The 16369-nt window shown below is 40.6% G+C and overlaps 1 protein-coding gene across 2 annotated transcripts in view; it reads right to left on the bottom strand.

The window, feature by feature from the left end:
• The window catches only part of trpc3 (transient receptor potential cation channel, subfamily C, member 3), a 54693-nt gene that overhangs the window by 17396 nt on the left and 20928 nt on the right, over positions 1 to 16369 (bottom strand). For both annotated transcript variants that reach the window (XM_010865476.4, XM_020046154.2), the window contains 3 exons: positions 15780 to 15965; positions 7087 to 7251; positions 5004 to 5220 (listed from right to left, as the gene is read on the bottom strand). In XM_010865476.4, coding sequence (XP_010863778.3) covers positions 5004 to 5220; positions 7087 to 7251; positions 15780 to 15965 — 568 coding nt within the window. The remainder of the gene's footprint in view (positions 1 to 5003; positions 5221 to 7086; positions 7252 to 15779; positions 15966 to 16369) is intronic.

The raw sequence follows: 16369 nt of genomic DNA, 5'->3' as shown, positions 1-16369 counted from the left end.
CATCACGTAGATGGAATATCAAAAGCAAATCTGGAATAAGTTTCTTCAGAAGCAGAAATCGGTGGTAGGATTTGAGGCATTGAATATCCCTCCAGGGTTCAGAAAAGCCCATTAAACTTAAAGAATCTGGCATAACCAAACATGTCTAGAACAGGTCGTCCTCACAAAGGGCACTAGTCAGTAGCCACCACTTACTGGAACCATACTTACTGGAAGACAGTTAGTCTTCCAATGCAGTGTTTTGCATACTGCAAAAATAGCCTGGGTGCTTCACAAAAGTGGCCTTTATGGGAGTGTGAAAAACTCACATCAAATCTCGACTAGAGATTGCCAGAAGGCAGGTGGGATACTCTGAGACCTAATCAGAAGACTGATGAGACCAAAATAAAGATTTTTGGCTAAGCACGATTATCCTGAGAATAAAGTAGAAGTTCAACGCTAAGCACTATCATCCTGAGAACATTATCTATACAGTGAAGCATGGTGGTGGCAGAATCATTTAATTTACTGCATATTAGCTTATTCCACAAAGAAATCCTAAATTGTCCTGGACAATATTATTGGCACCTTCTGAAAGTAGTAAAACAAAAACTAGTTTTCAAGCAAAGGAATCTCCTCTACTTTACTTTGGAATTTAACTAATTCAACAGGTTTGATTATAGAAAAGGAGTCATTCTCCTGTTTTGTGTTACTATATGTACCTCACTAAAAATGGAGAACTGAAAGAAAACCAGAGAATTGTCTGAGGAGGCCAGACAAGATTGTAGCCATGCATGGACTATCTCAAAGCTACAAATCCATCTTTGTAGCACACCTACATTTACTTCAAAATGCACCCAGGAATGGTTTAAGACTGAGTGCTGACAGTTCTAAACTGGCCAACAACTGAAGCAGTTGAACCGTCATCATCCCATGTAACGGGAAAGAAGCACAGGGAACGGACACGCGATGTGTTCAGAAACCTGGAGGGTGTTCTATAAACAAAAGGGGAAGTGCAAAGTACAAAGAAGAAATTAAACCCCTTTTCTGGGTAGACTCCGAGGCAGCCTCCTGTTGATTGTTTGTGAGGAATGGGTACTGGCAGTTGTATGTGCGATGGCTTTCTTTCTCCGTCTCCTGGCTTTCTTCCTCCACCTCCATTGTGCAGCCTTGCCTGATGTATCTTCTGTCGCCTCTTTGCTTTTGGCCTCGGCTCCAGAGCTGCTCTCTGGGAGCCCTTACATACCTCCCCTGACGAGGTTCCAATAGGAGGCAGGTGTGCCAGGGGGGGCCCTGCTGGCTGCCTTTGGGAGGTTTCGGAAGCCACCAGCTTTGTCTCTGTTGTTGCGATGCTGAATCATGGGGTGAACCTAGCAGCAATATGTGATAATGCTTCTTTTCCCAATTTACCGTTCATTTAGCCCAGAAGGAATTTTTTAATTGATTCAAATAAGGTATGTGTTTCATTCAGATTATTTATACAAAATGTATAAAAGTTAATTAGTACTAGTAACTAGACAACTATCAGGCTTACACGAAACACAGACCTTATTTGAAGTGGATCTAAAAATACCCTTTGAAGAAAAAAATACAGTGTAAGAAAGCAAAGAGTTGCTTTTACAGTTTTGTTTCTATAAGGTTTTATGGGGATAATGAATCATACTATAGGGGCGTCCACACCGTCTGCTTGCTTGAGCTACAAAGATGCACATTAATTTCCAACCAGAGCCAGCGAATAACGGCGATAGCGGGCGGAGCTACTGTCGGAGACAAAATCTACCAGCGACAGTTGAGATATGTTCAACTTTATGCTAATTTCCAGCCAGTTCAGCGACTACCAATGGCTGAACAGATGTTCTCTGCATCTTGAGATCCATTCTCTTTTCTACTCGCTAGCTAAAAACTCATTCGCTAACTAAAAACCATTGACAAAACAGAAACTTATATTTGCGGTGTCCGGTTTCCTCATTATTTATGATGCTTTTCTGGCTTCATAAGGAAATATAATTAAAAAAAAATAGATGCATGGAATGTTTCAGAGATCGTTGGGATCACGGTTGATACATGCATAACGTAAAACGAAGTAAATTGCTATTTAAACATTAACAAATAATTGACTTGGCATCGTCTTAATAATTTTTTAGTCGTCGAGATACGCAATTACAAAATACTGCCCCAGCGGTCAGTGTGCACACTAGGGAACAGACTTGACTTGACTCGAGTCTGACTCGAGTCACAATTTTCAGGACTTGTGACTTGCTTGATTAAAGTATGAAAATGACTTGACTTGACTTTGACTTGAGAACAAGTTACTTGAGACTTGACTTGACTTGAAGTGGAAGACTCGACAATGACTTGAACTTATAATAAACAAACAGCAATACAATTATTTTATATGTTCTGACATCAGCACCACTAATCAGCGTATGTGCTTTTAACGCTGCACATTTCAAACCGCGCCAAACATGGCAGACAGTAACGTTAGTTGAGCTCCACAAATAGTATCGTTTGGATACAAGGACTTTGAACTGGACCGTGTGAATAAAAAAAGATTTGCCAGATGCAAAATATGCAACAACGTCAAATTTCAATCGTTATTTTAAGAACCACAAGGAAATAAGAAAGTAATCTCTTTATATTCAGTTTCACTAAGATCTATAACGATTAAGTTACTAATGTAATTAATTAATCTTTTGTTTGTCATAATTTGGCCTTGGTTGCATATTATGTATGTTTTTTTTTTTCTTGTTAGAAATGTTTCTTTTTTTCTTGTTAGAAATGTGACCATTATCATTACTGAATACGTCTGGTAAATAGATGTAAGGGAATTTGACTATATGTGGCATAGCCTGAATTTTAATGTTGATGGGCAACTTAAAATGAGCGGGCATGTATATTATTACACGTAGGCTATAATGTCTGTATTAAATGTGGGCATTTTCAAGTGTTTGTGGACTGCGTGTGGAAACTAAAAAGCATTGTGCTTACACCATAAAGTTAACTTTACTGCATGAAAGGCTAACATGGAGGCGCCGATGTGATTATGAGCACCTAAACATTTCAAATAGTTTTTTTTTTTACAGACAAGAATAATTACAGCGTAATTACATATTAGGCAGTTTTTCAGTCACAAGAATTAGTTCATAAGGTTATTATTAGCCCTTAATACATGTATTGGCTGAATTCCAGTGCAGAATGCGTGTTATTTCTTGATAACAGACCGTTGCCATGAAAAACAGCGCGTTGCTATGGACACAGCAGGAAAATATTTGATTTTGAAATCGAGCTTCGCACCGAGCACACGTCAGAAACAGAGGACAGTGTGTGTGTTCATCTCTTTAATACTGTGACTTGACTTGACTATAAGGACTCGACTTGACTTGCTTAGGGTGAACCCTTGACTTGACTTGCTTGATTTATCTGAACTGTGACTTGAGACTTGAGTCGAGACTTGATGGTTAAGACTTGAGACTTGCTTGGACTTGACCATGTGTGACTTGTCCCCATCTCTGCTAGGGAAGTCTCAGCGACAGTTCGCCAGAGATTGAGCGATTTGCAAATTGAACGAACAGTGTGCACGTAGGGTACTACAGTCAATGATTCCAGATAAACTCGTACTATTTCAGTGAGAGTCCAGTAAATCATATTGAAAATGTATGGAGAGATCTGAAAACAGCAACTGGGAAGCACCCTTCCAATCTCGAAGACCTGGAACAGTTTGCACAAAAAGACTGGACCAAAGTGCAAGTGTAAACATACAGGAAGCTCATCCCTGTAAGTGTAGACGTACAGGAAGCTCAACGCTTGAATGAGGTTTTAATACTTTATTCTAATTTTAGCCATTTTATCTGATGGTAAAGGTAGGATTGTACTACCCATATTCCATTTTGTTTGTTTTCATTGCATAAATGGTTATCAAAAAGTTATATTTTGTGTGATTTGTTACCTTTGTGTTACTTTATCAATGAATGCGGGAGGAATTTAGCTGGATATCCATGTGTCTAAATGTGTAAACAAAAGACAACCTTTTCAAAATGTTTTTACATTCGGTGTGTAATGAATACAAGGGAATACAGAGCGTCGGCTTTAAGTGCAGAGAACAGCAGAGGTTTATTTAAGTAATCCGCAGGAGGAGGTAGGAAACGTGGTCACGGGACAGACAGAAGGCCATACACTGGGAATCCAAAAGGCAGGCAAAAGTACAGACAAAGGTCAAAGGTAAACTAGGCAAAAACAGGTCGGTACACAAATATCCAATAACTGTAGAAAATCGAGAAAGGGCTTAGTATAGTTGCAGTGAATACAAACAGTACCTCACAAAGGAAACCACAAACGGAACTCTATAGAGGGTGCTAAGGAGACAGGGGTGTAAACAATGACTAAAGGATAGTCTCCGTTCAAAAACAAAGGAAAAATACTAACAGAACAGGCGACATTCAAGAACAAACGCAGAACATGACAAGGTGTACTCATTCACATAACTGTGTATTAGGTTCTGAATCAAAAAGGAAAGTTTGATAAAGAATAATGAAGACAAAATACTTTGGTCAACTCAGCGTATTTGTAGGGACCTTGTCAGTTATTAGCAGAAAGTGTAAAGTAACCAATATTTGTGCCAGTGTTTCTCAACCCTGCTCCTGGGAGTGGTGTGTTTTAGGTCTCTCCCTGCTCTTTCACAACTGATTCAAATGATCAGCTCATTATCAAGTCCTTCATGAGCTACACCAGTTATGTTAGGGCAGGGAGAGATCTAAAACATGCAGGGCAGGGGGGTGTACAGGAGCAAGGTTGAGAAATACTGATTTATGGCAACAACTATACTGATTCCCTATGGGGGTGAATGGAGCTGCATTTTGTACAGTTTCTGGGTGAAAAGCTAGCTTCAGCATCATAACCAGTATTGAAATGTATTTCAGAATTGCTTCCTTAAATCAGTATGGAATCTTTTAACACCATACATTTTATGTATCTTGTGAACGTGACCTCCAAGGTACAGCTAAATATTGAACAAAATAAATCCTCACCTGTGACCCAGACCATGATGAGTATCTCCGTCCAGCTGAATTCTGTGGTCTTGACCCTGTAGATTTGCATTGGGTGGTCCGTAACGGTCACATTGGGCATGGTGCTTATGCCCTCAAAGCGGTCCGATGCATTGAACAGCAGCAGGCAGAGGAAGATGATGAAGGAGGCAGCGTGGGCCACAAACTTCATGAAGGGACTGCGCAGTGCGTTGCCCAGCTACAGAAAGCAGTAAGGATTACATTAACATCTCAAGTAATTCAGCAAATACTTTTATCCAAAGTGACTTACAATCAGAACATTCAACTTAAGTTGTCAAAAGGATCACATATTAAAGTACATACTTCAGTTTGATCAATAGATAAGTAACCCCGTATATGATGTGGCCCTAACTGCTATGTAACTAATACAGTAATTAATGAAATAACTATGTTTAATCAACAAATGTTTATTTATAGGGACTTTATTATAAATTGTTTTTCCCCACAGTAAATTGATATTGCAAGGCCACGCCCCTCAGCTAGTGAAATAAAGACATTTATTTCCGTATATAGATTCCTCCTATTAAAAGCAATGCAGTTCCAGGTTTCCAGAAAAATACTTGAAATGCTACTCCTCTGGTCATTGATATGCACAAAATGTTATATGCTAAATGTTCTATGGGCAGAGGTTGGCCAGTGACCAATTATTCACCAATAAACACTCAAATTGACCAATTAACATGTACAGTACATTCATCAGTCTTGTAAATTGGCAAATATGTTATCGACTTGCGTCAGTATTTGTTTCAAACAAATGTAAACGCCAAATCAACCTGAAACTGATCAGATCTTAATTGCTCAACAAATCTAAGTGCTCTCACGATTGCCATCGCTGAATCCAAATGTTGCTAGCAGCAGTGGCGATGCCAATCACCCAGACTGGCATTATGCCCACACCCCTAATCCATTAAAATGCCCAGCTCTCACTCTGCTCCTTTTGGTTGCTCCGAAGCCCTCAATAATTACATTTGTTATAGCCTCAGAGTTATGGGAAGCTAAAAAAATGTCCCAGAAGAAATAAAAGTAAAACTGACATCAATTGAAGTAAGACCCTTGTTGTATTACTGGCATTTAAACCACCAAGATAAGTGAATATAACTGAACAAGAACAATACACCCTCACACTTTTTATCATACAAAGTCAGCTGAACATCACTTTGTTTTACTTACAAGTGGAAAGTGGATCTTTACACTACTATCCTAGAGTGTAATTATTTGGGCTAGATACAGAAGTCTTTCGTACATGCTCTAGTTTGAGTTGCGATAATGGCTGGGAACACAATTGGTACAGTTTGTCTAAATTTCATACTTTACTATGAAATGTACCCTGGACATGCTCCAGGCAAAAATAATTGAAATAGGTCTCATCTTTCTATCTGTGGACAATGGCACCATTGAAGCCATCTCCATTCCACTTCAGCTTAATTCAGTGACTGATCTGCCTTACTCGATGACCGAACTGGAGATTTTTTTCACCAAATGTAGCTGGCTTCATGATTTAATCTAGCTACCTTCTGGTTAATGACCAGATGCCCTAACCACTAGGCTATGGACTATGTGCTAAAGTAAAAACCTCACCACAAAAACAAATAAAAAAAGGACAAAAAGCCTAAGACATATTTGAACCTTTGTTTTTGATAGTGCATTTACATTGTGAATTGGTTCTGATTTTCAGGAATAATGGCTCCCATATCATACTTACAGTATGTCTATGCTTGCTAGGCAGATACCGCTTTTCACAGAGCAAAACAATCATCCATATTGGTTTGAACTGGAGCAAGGGTGTGTATCGCCGTTTAAAATTCAACCGTAAAATTTCATCAAAAATAATGCTCAGTCCAGCACACCTGAGTCCAACCACAAACTGTGCACGTGCGGGAGTGTGCAAATGCATGTGAGCATCCCTGTCCGTCTGTCTGTGCAAGCATTCGAGCGCTCATGCGACTTTTCAAGTGAGCGCACTCCATCAATGTTCCTCCGACCACAAAACAAATCCCGACGGACGCTTCATTCCGGTCGACGCCACTCAACGTGTCCCTCTTACCCGACTGCAGGGGGCGATCCAGTAGGCCACAGCCAGCAGGGGCAGGCCCAGGGCTACCGCTACCACCACCAGGCACTTCACAGCGATCGTCTGCTCCCTTAGGCCTGACAGGTTCTCGTACCAGATGGTCAGAAGCTGCTGCTGGCAGTTGGGGTGGGCCACAAACTGGGGGGGACAAGGGCAGTGTTGTTAAGGCATTTGGAAAACAGAGTAGGGAAGCTAAGATGGGGGGGGGGGGGGGGGGGGGGGGGGGCTGAATAAGCTTGACCAAATCTGTGAGAAATATATCAGACTCTCTCCTTGTTCATCTGGTCATGCTTCTGACCTGGACTAGGGTTAATAGACTCTAGACTCAGTCCAGATTTATTAATTATAACAACTTGTATTCTTAAAATGTTCACCCGGCACAGCTAGAAGAGGACTGGTCACCCTTCTGAGCCTGGTTCCTCTCTAGGTTTCTTCCTAAATTTCAACCTTCTTAGGGAGTTTTTCCTAGCCGCTGAAATTCAGCAATGTTGTCGCTTGCTCCTTGGGGTTACAGTGTTTTGTAAAACCACTTTGTGACAACTGCTGATTTAAAAAGGAGTAAAAACAACTGCTGATGTAAAAAGGAGTAAAAACAACTGCTGATGTAAAAATACTTTATAAATACATTTGATTGATTGATTGATGTTTTGCCATTCTTGCTTGATATAGGATTGCAGCTCTTCAACAGTTGGGGGTCTACTTTGTCGTATCTGTCATTTCATAATGCACCAAATGTTTCCAATTGGGGACAGGTCTGGACTGCAGGCAGGCCAGTTTAGCACCAATACTATTTTACTGACTCTTTTACATGCTGTTGTGATTCAGTTGTGCTCAAAAGTTTACATACCCTTAGAGAAGTGGCAATATACAGTGGGGAGAACAAGTATTTGATACACTGCCGATTTTGCAGGTTTTCCTACTTACAAAGCATGTATCCAAATTAATTACTTAAAAATCATACAATGTGATTTTCTGGATTTTTGTTTTAGATTCCGTCACTCACAGTTGAAGAGTACCTATGATAATAATTACAGAATTCTACATGCTTTGTAAGTGGGAAAACCTGCAAAATCGGCAGTGTATCAAATACTTATTCTCCCCACTGTATGTACCATTTGTAAAGATAACATGAGTGAGCAGGCAAAACACGTCTTTTATTGCTTATGGGATTCACATTAAACTGTAGGTCATAACAGAATGGCACAATCTTAAAACAAAACATGACAACAAAGAAAAAAAATTGACTGACCCCTGTTCAAAAGTCGGCATACCCTTTTTTCTTAATACTGTCTATTGCCCCCTTTAGCATCAATGAGATTGTGCAGTCTTATGTAATAGTTGTCTATGTGCGCCCTGAATTCTTAGCTGTCCATTCATCTTGGCAAAATGCCTCAAAGTCATGCAAAGTCTTTGGTTTTCTTACATGAACCACACGTTTGATATCTCCCCAGAGTGGCTCAATAGTATTAAAGTCAGGAGACTGTGATGGCCACTCCAGAACCTTTACCTTTTTCTGCTGTAACCACTGGAGGGTCAACTTGGCCTTAGGGTGCTTAGGGTCATTGACCTGCTGGAAAGTCCAAGAGCGCCCGTCTTGGACAATTTGTCTTGTCGTGCAGAAGAATGCATATTGTCTGCAAGTAATGTATGATTACATGCTTCATCTTGACATCAATTTTCACAAGTGCCTTTAGAGCTCACACGCCCCCAAACCATCTGTGAGCCACCGCCATGCTTCACAGTGGGGATGATATTCTGTTCACTATAGGCCTTGTTGATACCTCTCCAAACAGCGCTTATGGTTGTGACCGGGTATATTGTTGTTGTCGGGCATATTGTAACCAGGCTTTTTTTTTGTGGCATTTTTTTGTGGCATTGGCACAGCAAAGGCTTCTTACTGGCATCTCGAACATGCAGCTAATTTTTGTAAGTATCGTCGTATTGTGCTCCTTGAAGCAGCCACACCATCTTTTTCCAGGTTAGCTGTAGGTTTTTCTTCTGGGAACAATTCTTCTGGCAGTTTTGGCTGAAATCTTCCTTGGTCTACCTGACCTTGGCTTGGTATCAAGAGATCCCAGAAATGTCCACTTCTTAATAAGTGATTGAACAGTACTGACTGGCATTTGTATGGCTTTTCATATCTTTTAATATAATTTTCCATCTTTATAAAGTTCCATTACCTTGTTACGCAGGTCTTTTGACAGTTATTTTCTGCTCCCCATGGTTCAGAATCTAACCTGCTCAGTGCAGCCACGTGAGATCTGATAATACACATCGACTATTTATACACAGACAAAAATTGCAATTTAAAAAGCCACAGGTTTTTCAGGGTAAACATTAAAGGCTATGTAAACATTTATCATCAGGGCCATTTCTGTGATTTCCGTTATCATTCTGATTTAAAAAGGAGCCAAACAACAATGTGATAATAAATGGCTTCATATGATCTCAATCCTTAAAGATCTTTGCATGATCAGTCATATTTTCAAAATCAATGCAAATATTTCACAATTTCTACCAGGGTATGCAAACCTATGAGCACAACTGTACATGCAGAATGTGTTTTGGCATTATCTTGCTGAAATATGCAAGGCCTCAAAAAAGACATTGAAAAAGACATTGTCCATTGTCCATCAAAAAGACATTGTCTGGATGGCAGCATATGTTGCTGCAAAAACTGTACATATTGTTCAGCATTAATGGTGCCTTCCCAGATGTGCAAGTCTCCCATGTCATGTGCACTAATGCATCCCCACACCACCACAGATGCTGGCTTTTGCACTATGTGCCCTTAACAAGCCAGATTGTCTCTCTCCTATTTTGTCAGGATGATGCGGCATTCACCATCGTCAAGTTCGCAGACAACACCTCGTTGGTAGGCCTGATTAGTGACAACGACGAGTTATGCGCCTGGTGGCATGGTGCGCTGACAACAACCTGGCCCTCAACGAAAAGAAAACCAGGGAACTCATTGTGGATTACAGGTAGTCTAAAAGCTGCAGCCACACCCCAGTCATCATCGATAGTACTGAGGTAGGGTGTGACCACAGGACAGTTTTCCACTTTGCCTCAGTCCATCTGAAATTAGCTCGGGCCCAGAGAAGGCGCTGGCATTTCTGGATGTTGTTTATTTATGGTGTTTATGTATGTTGTCTTCTTTGCATAGTAGAGTTTTAACATCCAATCCAACTTTATTTGTAAAGCACATTTAAAACAACCAAGTTGACCAAAGTGCTGGACATTAACATGATTTAGGTCAGATTATAAACACACGAGTTACAAAACAAACATTCAAAAACAAGTAAAAAAAACTAGAAAATGAAAATGCAGAATACAACTCTCAAGCAGGTTTAAAGGCCAATTAATAAAAGTGAGATTTGAAGTCGTGATTTAAAAATGTGGAGGCTGGGGGCCAATCTGATACGCAGAGGCAATTCATTCCAACTTGCATCTGTGGATTCTGCGACGTACTGTGTTCACAGACAATGGTTTTCGGAAGTCTTCTTCGGCCCATGCAGTGATGTCCATTAGAGAATTTTGTCTGTTTTAATGCAGTGCCGCCTGAGGGCATGAAGATCACAGCCATCCAATATTGGTTTTTGGTCTAGTCCCTTGCGTACAGAGATTATATCATGTACCATAGATGAGATCCCCAAACTCTTTGCAATTCTACATTGTGATACAATATTCTTGAATTGTGGCACTATTTGCCCACGCAGTCTTTCACAGAGTGGGGAACCCATCCTCTCTGGAATGATCTTTTAATACCCAATCATGCTACTGACCTGTTGCCAACTGACCTCATTAGTTGTTTGATACAGTGCCTTGCGAAAGTATTCGGCCCCCTTGAACTTTTCAACCTTTTGCCACATTTCAGGCTTCAAACATAAAGATATAAAACTGTAATTTTTTGTGAAGAATCAACAACAAGTGGGACACAATCATGAAGTGGAACAACATTTATTGTATATTTCAAACCTTTTTAACAAATAAAAAACTGAAAAATTGGGCGTGCAAAATTACTCAGCCCCTTTACTTTCAGTGCAGCAAACTCTCTCCAGAAGTTCAGTGAGGATCTCTGAATGATCCAATGTTGACCTAAATGACTAATGATGATAAACAGAATCCACCTGTGTGTAATCAAGTATCCGTATAAATGCACCTGCTCTGTGATAGTCCCAGAGGTCCGTTGAGAGCATCATGAAGAACAGGGAACACACTAGGCAGGTCCGAGATACTGTTTTGGATACAAAAAGATTTCCCAAGCCTTAAACATCCCAATGAGCACTGTGCAAGCGATAATATTGAAATGGAAGGAGTATCAGACCAATGCAAATCTACGAAGACCCGGCCGTCCCTCTAAACTTTCAGCTCATACAAGGAGAAGACTGATCAGAGATGCAGTCAAGAGGCCCATGATCACTCTGGATGAACTGCAGAGATCTACAGCTGAGGTCGTATACTGCACAAATCTGGCCTTTATGGAAGAGTGGCAAGAAGAAAGCCATTTCTCAAAGATATCCATAAAAAGTGTTGTTTAAAGTTTGCCACAGGCCACCTGGGAGACACACCAAACATGTGGAAGAAGGTGCTCTGGTCAGATGAAACCAAAATCTAACTTTTTAGCAACAATGCAAAACATTGTTTGGCGTAAAACCAACACAGCTCATCACCCTGAACACACCATCCCCACTGTCAAACATGGTGGTGGCAGCATCATGGTTTGGGCCTGTTTTTCTTCAGCAGGGACAGGGAAGATGGTTAGAAACCCAATATTCAGAGAAATATAATAATTTCTCTGTTTCAACATTTTATTTGTTATCTTGATATTATTTTCTATTGAATATTGGGTTTAAATGATTTGCGCATCATTGCATTATGTTTTTACATAGCATCCCAACATTTTTGGAAACGGGGTTGTAAAACATTGCACTTTTTTCCCCTGATGAACTCCTTGCTTGTGTTGGCTGTTGGTGTGTTTTGGATCATTGTGAAGTGCCGACCGATGAGTCTGGTGGTATTTTCTTGTACATGGGTAAAGGTTCAGCTTCGTCTCATCAGTCCATAAAACTTGTTACAAAACTATACTCGCTAATCTCTGTACTTTTTAGCAAATGCTAATCTGGCCTTTCTGTTTTTGGTGTTGATCAGAGGTTTGCAGCTTGCAGTGTAAGTCTATTTAAAGAGACTTCTGTGGACTGTAGAATAAAACACTTTTACTCAAGCATTCTGGAGGTTGTGGTGATGTTACTGACACTTATTTTAAGGTTGTATTTCACAGTTTCTGTCATCAACCGCTGTTATTTTCCTGGCCGATGTGGTCGTTGTCGATTGCTTGAGAAACCAGTAGTTTATTTTTTAGGACATTCCAAACTGTTAGTTTGTCTGGTCCCAACGTTTGTGCTATGGTTCGAATTGACTTCCTCTTTTCTTTTAGCATCCAAATTCCAGCTCCCTAGTCTTCATGTTGGATAATGCCCACTGACACCAGACACAGACTCCAAAGGCAAAAGCAAAGGACAGAACGTAGTCTACACATTAACATAGACCATAAGGAATTACAGGCAAATTTTGGGGTGCTTTAATTTTATGCAGCACTTGTAAAGGTGGCAATTACCAAATTAGTTTGTAGGTGTATTATGCACTTCTATGGTAAAATAATTTGGCCAACTAATTAGTTAATTCAGTAGTCAGGGATGTTGAGTGTTATGAAATTCAGAAACTCTAATTTGCTTAAATAAAACAAAACTTTTCATGACAGACTCTTAGAATCCTGTTCTCTTGTTACTTTTACATTAAATCTAGGTTCATATGTTATTTGGGTTTAACTCCTCATCAATGAATTCCTGAAATCCATTATTTATGAATGAATACCATTAGTTGCTTTTAAGCATAGACTATACAGTTATACATTGGTAATATTAAATAAACTCTTTCTCACCCTATTCCTTGGCATAGTGAATGAGTTTTCATAAATATATTTCATATATGACTAAGATGCTCATTGAATTTCCTTTAAATATTGAAGGTTGTATTCACTAGGTGAAAAACAGAAGAAAATGGACTTGATTACTGAATGAGGGATTACTATAAGAAACACACACACACACACACACACACACACATATATGTGTGTATGTGTGTGTTTTACTAAAGGGTAAAATGCTCTGGATTATTCATCAGTGGTGATTGTGGATCTGGCAGGTCTGTTCCGGACTGGGAATTACATGTACAGCACAACCTTTCTCACTGTTGGAGAGGGAAGTGTGATTTCAGCCCTGGACTTTCACTTAGACTAAAGAAATCTAGCTAAATGTAGCACAACCTCAACTCGACAAGCAACAATGGGAATTGTCAAGATCGGAATTACCATTACGAATAACTCCCAAAATCCCATTGGTGGGGCCAAGGCATCTACTGCATATATTATACATCTGTAGCTCTGCGACAACATCTTGCTAGATAAAATATATATCTCTGTGTTCAGTCAATCAGGGTATTCTACTGCATGTGGTCCCAGCACAGTGCAGGTCACAGCCACGGGGAGTTGGACCGAGATGACTCGATGGCCCTGAGGGAAAATGTGGCAAAATCAATCAGGGTTCCAGTCCATGTGTTACCAGACAGTGTGAAGATCCCCAACTGAAGTTTGCATCTCTGCTGCTGGTGAGGGAAAACTCCTTTGAGGGTTCGCCAAATGGCAAAGCTCTGCCTCAGGCAGAATGTATTGGGTGTTGTTCGAAAATGTTTCTGTCAAGTGGCAGGCTGAGATCACACTGTTAATGCACTATGTTGCTTCGGGTATCGTGAGATTTGGCTCTGCCTCAAATGCTCTCCTATCCTTCTTTGTTGTTAACCAATGAATACTATTTCCAAACAGATACTTAATACATGTAAGGTGCTTTCTTGGCCATAGGGCTTACTTATTAGGAGTTGGAGCGCTGTGTGCAGATTTAGGATCAGTTTTGCCTTTCAGATCACAATAAGACTAAATGGACAGGAAGCTTGATGGTAAACTGTGATCAAAACGCTGAGGCTTGATACTGTACATCAGCCCCCTAAACAAGAAAGCCCTCTCATGTGAAGTCATGACAGATATATCCCAAGGCTCACATAAAAAATTATTCCTTGGTTGAAAAAATTATATATAACAAGCACAAAATGCTGCTATATTACCCTGTTCTTTCAATAGTAGAATTGTAACTGAATTACACACAGATTGATCTGAATTAAAAGGTCAGATGTGACCGTGGCACCCAATTTATCAATTCCACCAGATCCACTAATGTCGGTTTCAATTCCATCATCCGTTTTCACCTCAATCAACCTCACACATTATGGCAAGAAAAAGGCTGTAGTGGGTTTTAACAACGTTGTCCAAATATAATCATTTATATTGCATGAAGTTCAGCCCTGCATAGTGACCGTTAGCTTGATTAACATCTCATCAATGGGCGACCTTGAGTGCAGGAAATCCCAGAGAGTATGCAAAGCTCACCCAGTCATGTGATTGAACTGCGCTAAGAAGTTGTCTGCCTGGCTGGCTGACTGGATGACTAATGCCTAGGATATCTGTAAGCCTCCAAATCAGGGTTATTTAACTTCACTAAAAAGCTGCCTTGCTGGCTTTCTGGTTGTATGACATTTTCTCTAGCCTCAAACTTAGGGTCATTTTGTTGCTTAATATACAGGTACATGTGACGTGGCTAGCTCGCAGGCTGGTTAACAAGATGGCAGGCAGGTTAACTAGGAGGCTGGGGCTTCACCAACCCGTGCTCCACTGCCTCCAGGCCTCCGCCGGCTCAGGTTCATGTCCGTTTTTGCTGGAATGACAGCTTGGCAGGTGCATATTGGCAGGGCAGGGGAGAGGGGTTAAGAGGTCGGCGGTGGGCAGCGATGCAGCTGTGATGATGAGACAGACTACAGTGGGGAGGTCAGAGACCTAGAAATGTGCAGTGACAGTGTGCCAGCCAGGACTCACACAAACAAACGCCTATGTGACTCCACACACACACACACACACACACACACACACACACACACACAAACACTCACAGAAGCTGGTGATAATATTTATTATTTATCCTGTACAGTCACCTTACCCCACCCATATGCTCATAAACCTAAATTACTTCATATCCCCACACATCGAGTCAGTATTTGTACTCCCTGTTTTTAGTCAAGATATTGACCCCCAACAATAAAATCACAATGGGTTTGATCTGTTTGCTTGTACTGTGTCTAGAGCAATTCTTCTGGCCCTATTACAAATTTTTTGACAAAATGTGGATGAATGACATGTCTGACAGTTGAGAACTGCACAATTACATACTGAGAGATGTAATTAATCCAAGTGTGTTTGCATGTTTGTACAGGGACAATTCCCTTGTTGCACCAAGCTGCTGCATAGTCCAGTGGTCAGGGCAACTCTGTATAACTCAGAGATCTAAATACATACCCCCATGAAGCTGACTGAGATCAACGGTTAGGCAAGTACTATGGGTAAAACAGCAAAAGTTGGGAACATGTTTACTGACGCCATGTTGACATTTGCAATTCCTCTTCAAGTAAGAAATTGTGTACTTATAGTTAGCATTAATGTTGAAGTATTGAAATGCCAACTAAAAGTCAAGTAGAGAGGATGAAGGAAAACTTTACCTATTTACCTTTTTCACCTCGTACTTGATGGCGAGTTTGACCCTGCTCAAGAGAGAGCGAAGGCCTTGACCTGCCTCCTTCTCAGCAGTGACATCCCCATTCAAAATGGCCTCCACCTCCTCCGTGTCTCGACAGAGGTCCAGCACTCCCACTACAAAGTCCTTACACTGCATAGACAGCTTGCGATAGTCATTCTGGACAGGGAAAATAAACAGATTAGAAACAAGCTGTCGATAGAGAAAGGCAAGTGGGTCGACGTTACTGTAATTGACCTCCCAAACCTAGACATTGCCAGCCAACTGCACCCTCAGCAAGCAGTATTGGAAACTTGTTCTCGCAATGACAGTGCAAACAAGAGACAGTTACTGTACCATTGAGTCCGTTTTAGCATTTATGAGTTATTCATCACTTGGCAGGACTAAAAAAAGAGACAACCGGTAGTTGTGACCCCTTGGGGATGTACGCTATATGTGGTGTTTGATCTTGCCAAAAGCTGTACAAGAGAAGCATTGCACAGAATAGTGTCTGGTAATTAAGCCATCATTCTTTCCAGCAAACGGGTCCTCTGATACTAGTCAAGTCATTTGTAAAATGACGG

The sequence above is a fragment of the Esox lucius genome, chromosome 4 (genome assembly GCF_011004845.1).
Source record: "Esox lucius isolate fEsoLuc1 chromosome 4, fEsoLuc1.pri, whole genome shotgun sequence".
Lineage (NCBI taxonomy): Eukaryota > Metazoa > Chordata > Actinopteri > Esociformes > Esocidae > Esox > Esox lucius.
This window is presented reverse-complemented; position numbering and strand designations above follow the sequence as displayed.